This window comes from Populus euphratica, unplaced genomic scaffold (genome assembly GCF_000495115.2).
Source record: "Populus euphratica unplaced genomic scaffold, PopEup_1.0 scaffold292.1, whole genome shotgun sequence".
Lineage (NCBI taxonomy): Eukaryota > Viridiplantae > Streptophyta > Magnoliopsida > Malpighiales > Salicaceae > Populus > Populus euphratica.
The window spans coordinates 170,783-178,297 of record NW_011500172.1 but is presented as its reverse complement, the minus strand read 5'-3'; the positions used below and the strand labels follow the sequence as shown (position 1 = coordinate 178,297).

General features: G+C 31.9%; 1 protein-coding gene across 1 annotated transcript; it reads left to right on the top strand.

Annotated features, from left to right (window-relative positions):
* Positions 1–3,954: 3,954 nt before the first annotated feature.
* On the top strand, positions 3,955–5,247 carry LOC105111366 (probable carboxylesterase 12). The gene has a single exon (XM_011006691.1). It carries the CDS (start codon positions 4,185–4,187, stop codon positions 5,088–5,090), a length of 906 nt encoding a protein of 301 aa, XP_011004993.1. The 5' UTR covers positions 3,955–4,184; the 3' UTR covers positions 5,091–5,247.
* The last annotated feature ends 2,268 nt before the right edge of the window (positions 5,248–7,515 follow it).

Sequence of the window (7,515 nt, the reverse complement as noted above, 5' to 3'; positions counted from 1 at the left end):
TTATTATTATTATTATTATTATTATTATTATTGTCATTGTTGTTATTATTGTTATTACTATTATTGTTGTTGTTGTTGTTATTATTATTGTTGTTGTACTATTGTCGTTTATAATTTGTACAATTAACCTCCATGTGGTTCGATCCCGGTCTTGCTGGGTTATTTATTACTTCAACACTCCTGCACTTGGGAGAAGACATCGATATTTTAGTCGTGTCACATATGCAGGAATTAAATATAATAAGGATCAAATTGAAGTGTGAAAAATTCAAATTAGAAAACCCTAATTTCTAAATTTTAATCCAAATGACATTTCACTTATCTTTAATGAAAAGAATGAGTGACACGTTGACTAGTCTTTGTTTTCAAAGGCTAATCAAGTTGCAACCTTCTAAAAAAAACATGACATTTCCAATCATTTCAGATACTCAAACCACCACCAATGAAGTAAGAAACATCTCATTTATAAATATCAGTTTTTAAGTTAATCAAGAGCTCACTTTCATGGTAGATATACATTTCCTCTTTAAGGATCAACTAATCTTATCCCATGTTTACATCCAGTTTGTCATGATGATCTCTTCAAAGTAGCTTACTTATTCAGTTATGATTGAAAAACAAAACCACTATGATTGTCTAAACTTCATGGCTACCTTCTATTAACAGGTTTAAGCTCATTAAATCACAAAAGAAACTAGAATGCATATTTCTATATAGGTTAAAGGAGATAATATGCAAGAATCTTCTCCAACAAACTCTTGGCAAAACCACCATGATTTTGCCATTTTTAGCTTGTTTTAGCTTATACAAGGTTGTCATTAAGTATAGCAAAAGGAAAGATCTGGAAAACAATTATAAAGAAAATGATAAAGAAAGAAAGAAGAAAGAAAATACCAAAAATCAATAAAATACTTAGAATAAAAGGGAAAGAAAGATAACAAAGATTGTGTTTTAAAAATGAAAGAGAAAAATCTATATCAATTTAAGATTGAAAAGAAGTTGAAAATAAAGGGAAAGAAGCAAAGAATATAGAGAATGAATCAACTTTCTCATTACTAAATAAACCTTTAAACTTTGATACGAGAGTGGAACTCAATGAGTACACCTCCTCCCTTTTATTTTTATCTTTTAAATTATTGTTTATTATGTTTGTTATGTATTCTTTAAAGTCATTTATTACTTTTAAAGTCATGCTTATTATTTGGAATGTTTAAATATGCTTTACATAAAGCTTGTATATGCTCAAGTTTTGTATATTGCTTTATTTTGATATTTATAATATGATTACATAATGAAAAATATTAGTATAAAATGTTATTTTTGTATACTTTGATATTAGGATAATCTTGTTTGAAATTATGACAATATGTTTTAGGTTTTGATAATGTTATGGTTTAGTTTGTTTTAATTTGATGTACTAGGTTTACTGAAGTTATAAGCATGTTGTTTAAGATTCAAAATAATATTTATGATTAATGGAATAATATTTATGCATGGAGAGAAGCTTTTTCTTCCTATTATCATTATGGTCCTTGCTTATTATTTCTACCTTTAATCTTTTGTCTCTTATTATTTGGATGATTCCAACAATTCATGGTAAGCATGCTTAAGCTTAAATTGCTAGGTTTAAGCTGAATTTTTTAGTTTTATTTCATTTTTTATGGGTTTAGAACTTTTGTTAAGTTTCTGGGTTTTTTTAACTTTTATAGGTTACCATTCATCCATTGAACTTTGTTTTAGGTCATTGTTTTCCGAGTTATTTTGGTTAATTAATAGTTTTTTCTTTTGTGTGTGCGTGTATGTTGATTTTTAATCTAAGACTTTTATGGTTTAAAAACACCGATTTAAAGGTTTTTGATTTTTTTTTATATATATAGAATCAAATAATTTTGATATTTTCTTGGTTATCATGATGATTCAACCTTATATTCTATTTTGAATTATGTCTTTACATGTCTCTATGCCTTCATTTCGATTTGATTTGGTAAGTTTTTGAATCTTCGTTCAAGTTTTTAGTGTTATTGAGCAAATTCAAATGATTTTCCCCTTTGATATTTGTTTTCTTCTTTTTTGGTTTCAGGTTGTATATATGCGCTTGGGTCTTTGGTCTAAGATGCCCAACTCATGTGGTTACACTTAACTTATTTTTTAATAAGGCAATGTTTAGCATGATCAATTTTTATCAAAGTAAAAACACAATGTTTTGTCCTCAAAATGCATTTGTCAAACATGGTCTTAAGGTATTTCTTAAAGCCTTTAACTCTTTTGTTAAGAGCATGTTTAGCAAATACACCCTACTAATTTTCCAATAGTGTTTATATTCTTACTTTTTGTGCTTTTGCCAACCAAACCCTAAAATAATTTCTAATAGTTTTAAAAAGATTCAGGGATCATTTCAAAATTATTTGAGGGTTCCTTGCATATTTTTCCAATCATTTCACTTAAATATTAGGGTCGTAGACTTTTACTGTAATATACTAACCGAGTATTAAAACTATATGTTTTTCTTCAATATTTCAAAAAAATTCAATTTTTTTAAAATTATCATTTTAAAAATATAAAAATATATTTTATTTTGTGTGCATATTGCCAAGTTATAAAATTTCCATGTATATTTCATAAAAAATATATAATTTGCATTATATTCTACTTTGAAAAAAAAAATCTTTAATGGGTATGATAATAAGTTTGCGATTATGCATTAGAATTTGACTAAAATTTAAAATAAAAAACATTTTTTTTATTTTTTTGTTAGGTTTTAGGATTATTAGGTTTTAACCTGATGAGAAAAGAATCTCATTATTGAGAAATTTTTTTTTTAACCTTAGACATTTTTTTTTTAATTTTATAATGATTAGGTTTTAACCTGATAAGATAAGCATATCCTTACTAAAAAGAACTTTTTTTAAAACTAAGATCGATAATGAAACATGACTTTAAACATTCAATAATACAGCTTATCATAGATAAGATGTACCGGGAATAATATATCTTTTCCTTGCATAATCAGGCGTTTTATTTAAATTTTTACATACCATTATATTTTATTGTAACTATAATATTAAATAACAATCTTTTTAAATCATAGTTTTAAGATTTATTTCAATACATCGAGAACCCTTTCAATCCAAAAAGCATGAGCACACCAACTCCTGCCATCCAACGTTACACGAATTGACACATTTTATAATTATTTTTCTTTCATTTTTAATCCAATTCCACTACTTTTATTCTATATAATTTCACCCTTCACACAACTCAACTCTTTCTCCATTAACTTTGAAAAACATCATTACAAATATCATATAACCATTACAATTCTAAACCAAATATCTATCCCACAACATACATACAACACACACACATCAAAATAACTTTCCATTTCTTAAAATTAAGTTCAAATCATCACTTCCCCTACATGTTTCTCATGGCCAGCCCTAGAGCCTGTAATCATCCCTTCGTTTTATGAAGAGACCAAATAAGCTGTAGGCAATAGCGAAATACATTCCAAAACAGGATTTTTCAAAACATCTAAAATTTGGTCAATATCGATTTTTATAAGAATACAACAACACAAGTTCATGAAATAGAAGTTTAGAGTGACCATTACAATTCGCTAATTTCTCATCTACTACTAGAATTTTTTGGTCAGAGCATGGGATTCTGGGCATCGGTGCCAAAAATAAAAAGAGAAGATGGTGGTCGGTCGGCGGTAGCTATCGTTCGTAAAAAATACCCTATTTTGCAGAATAATTGATTTTTTTTTCTCGTTGACTTGTCATCATTCATTTACTTCGTCACCTACTCATCACTCGCATCAATAAAGAAAAAAAAATTATTTTGCATCCAACCATGGCTGTAGCAGCTGGAATGAATACATGAGAAAATCTTATATTATAATTTATAGGATCTTAAATAGACGAAGAAATCCATCTGCAGGTATCCAAAAACATTATTTCCATATCTTTACTCCCCACCTAATATCGGTTGACATGTTGTATGCCTGAGTTGTCACCTACAGTTCCAGCTTAATTAATTACTGTACTTGTGGCTTGATAAATTTATCTAACCATATATGCCTGTGCCCACACGTTTAGTTTTGCTCTTCCTCCCTGCCATACCTAGAACACTTGTCAAAACTTCCTCTCTCATCTCTCTCTCTCTCTCTCTCTCTCAAATTTGATATGGATAACAGCAATGAAATAACTCATGATTTTTCGCCCTTCTTCAAAGTTTACAAAGATGGCAGAATAGAGAGGTCTCTGGTCCTGGACGATCTTCCTGCTGGCCTGGACCCGGAAAATGGGGTCCTTTCCAAGGATGTTGTGATCTCACCAGACAGTGGCGTCAAGGCCAGAATTTTTATCCCGGAAATTGTGGGGTCAGATCAAAAGTTGCCCCTCCTAGTCCACTATCATGGTGGTGGCTTTTGTGCTGGATCAGCGTTTCACATTCTAACAAAAAACGTTCTTACTCCAATTGTAAGCCAAGGCAACGTTATTGCCATCTCTATCGACTACAGATTAGCCCCTGAACACCTCCTGCCGATTGCGTACAATGATTCGTGGGATGGACTGGAGTGGATTGCTGGTCATTCCAATGGGCTCGGACCCGAGCCATGGCTCAACAACCATGTGGATTTCGGGAAGGTTTTCTTAACGGGAGAGAGTGCTGGGGCAAATATAGCCCATTACTTAGCGGTTCAAGGAGGCGCTAATGGCTGGGCGGGCTTGAAACTTGCCGGTGTGATCATCGTGCACCCGTTCTTCGGGTATAAAGACGTAGATGAAATGTACAAATATTTGTGTCCTACAAGTTCCGGGGGCGATGACGACCCAAGATTGAATCCAGCGGTGGATCCCAACTTGTCAAAAATGGGATGCCAGAAAGCCCTCGTTTGTGTGGCGGAGAAAGATTTCTTGAGGGATAGAGGGGAGGCTTATTACAAGACCTTGGCTACGAGTGGGTGGCCTGGAAAAGTGGAGTTTTATGAGACCAAAGGAGAGGATCATTGCTTTAACGCGTTCAAACAGTGTGGAGAGACAGATGCCCTCAACAAGAAGCTCGTTGATTTCATTACTATGGAGTGAGTAATAGTAATCTATGGCCCTACAAAAGGGAACAGTTTCTTATACAAGCGTTTTGAATAATTGTTGCACGTTCACATGTCTTGCTGGAATTATTGTGTTGTTTCACTTGAAGCGTTTACAATTTGATGCTTTGTACGTTTGGGAGTTGGTTTCTTACACTTTTTATTTTTATTTTTATTCATTGGTACTGGTTTTACTCGAACACTTGCCAGTGGTGTATTTCATCTCGTGACAAAAATGTTCCCCGTGAGAACAATAATTTGTTTATAGAAAAATAATTAAATTAGAAAAGATGCATTTCTTATTTTAAATTTACTAAAACCAATTATTCAAAGGATGCTTAAGCATGCATTAAAATTTAGAAATCTTGACTCAGCCACTGACAACAACGAAAATACATGCTGGTTAAAATATTTAAAATAATATTGTACTCAATAGTGAATTGTCACGGTCCAAAGTGGATTGATAGCTATTTTATTTTATTTTATGGTATGGTAAGAAAAAAACGAAGATAAATATGGTACATTTCTTTTTCTGAAATAGTAATAGATATTTATAAAATGTATACGAAATGATTGCAAAGATTCACTTGGGAAGTGGGGGCAACCTTTAAAAATTCACGTGATTGTTTGGTAATATAGTTGTCTTGTGAGGTTGAGAATGAAGTATAAAAATATGTGATTGATTAAATTAAAATTTTATTTTATTTTGATGGATCTATTATAAATTGAGATTGCACCTAAGATTTCACAAAAGCAAAAAGGTTGAACTTTCAAATAACAGCTCACCTAAGTTTTTTAATTATCAACTGATTTGGCCACAAAACACATTTTTGAAGAGAAAAAAGAACTCATTGTAGAAATATCAAACTTCTCAAAACCTCAACAATTCCTCCAGCAACATAGGAAAAATAAGAAAAATTGTTCTTCATCGGCCAAACAACTCCCTCAATTCACCACTAATCTCTGCCGTTTTAACTACTAGCTAGACATCACAGCCGCGCAGGATAACTTGCTCTTTCCCTTCCCTTTCCCCTTTTCATTCTTCTGCTGCATTTCTCAGTCTCCATTGTTTTGCAAAGCGAACAGTGGAGAGCATCTCCACTGATTCGGCCCCAAACCTAAATGTATTGAAACAATTCGACCCAATAAAATTAAAAAATTCTAAAAATAATTCTAAAAAATCCTTTCCTAAAACAATGGTGATTTTTTGGCATATTTTTCCACTAATTTTGCATAATCCAAAAAAATAAATATAATAACCAGTTTATAATTATACATTAGGTTTTGACCAAAATATCAAAAACCTTTTTTCCAATCTTTTTTTTAGTGTTCAAACGTAGACTTTAATATTTGTAGGTTGTAAAACTACACGATGAAGTACAACATCAGATATTGTGTTTTATTTAAAAAACTAGTATTTAACATTATTCAATAGTATTACTTAATTACATTGGAAGGAGATTGCTTGATGATGTAGTTAAAAGGAATCCACAAATGATTTGGTGAATAACTTAATTGATATTCTTTGCACAGTATTGCCTATATATATTATAAAACATGTACTATGTAAGGAAAGCTAGTAAAGGAATATACACAGCTGCAATTATTTAGAAAACATAATAAAATAGAGGTGCTAAACATAAAATGAGATCATTGATGAGCTGAAGTCATGGTGTAGATCCCTGATGAGCTAAAGTCATTGTATTTTTCTTATACAACCCCTCAAAATAGATGCTCCATTAGCAACATTAATTTTATCACGTAATAAAGTGAAACAAGACCTGACGAGAGGCTTGATCAGTAAATCTGCAAACTGGTCGTCCATGTGAACATGAGCAACACTCAATTAGCCATGATGAATAAAGTCGCGAACAAAGTGAAGGTCAATAGCGATATGCTTCATTCAAGAATAAAGAACAGGATTGAGGCTAAGTTGAGTAGCACCAATATTATCATAGAGTAGGAGAGAAGGTGCACGTATCGTGTGCCCAAGTTCATCAAGAAGAGATTTTATCCAGCAATATCAGAAGCAGTAGTGACAAGTGCCCTATACTCCGCTTATATAGAGGAACGAGCCACAGCCTTCTGTTTTCTGGTGCGCCAGCTGATAGGATTATCACCCAGGAAAATGACGTAAGTAGTGATGGACTTGCGATCATCAAGATCACCACCCCAATCAGCATTAGAGGACCCCCAAAGCACATGATTGGACTGGCGGCCTAGCAAGAGTGACACGACTAAAAGATTGATGTTTTCTCCCAAGTGCAGGAGTGTCGAAGTAATAAATAACCCGGCAAGACCGAGGTCGAACCACAGGGAGGTTAATTGTACAAATTATAAACAACAATTATAAAGAACAACAATAATAGTAGCAATAAAAATAATAATAATAATAATAATAATAATAATAATAATAATAACAA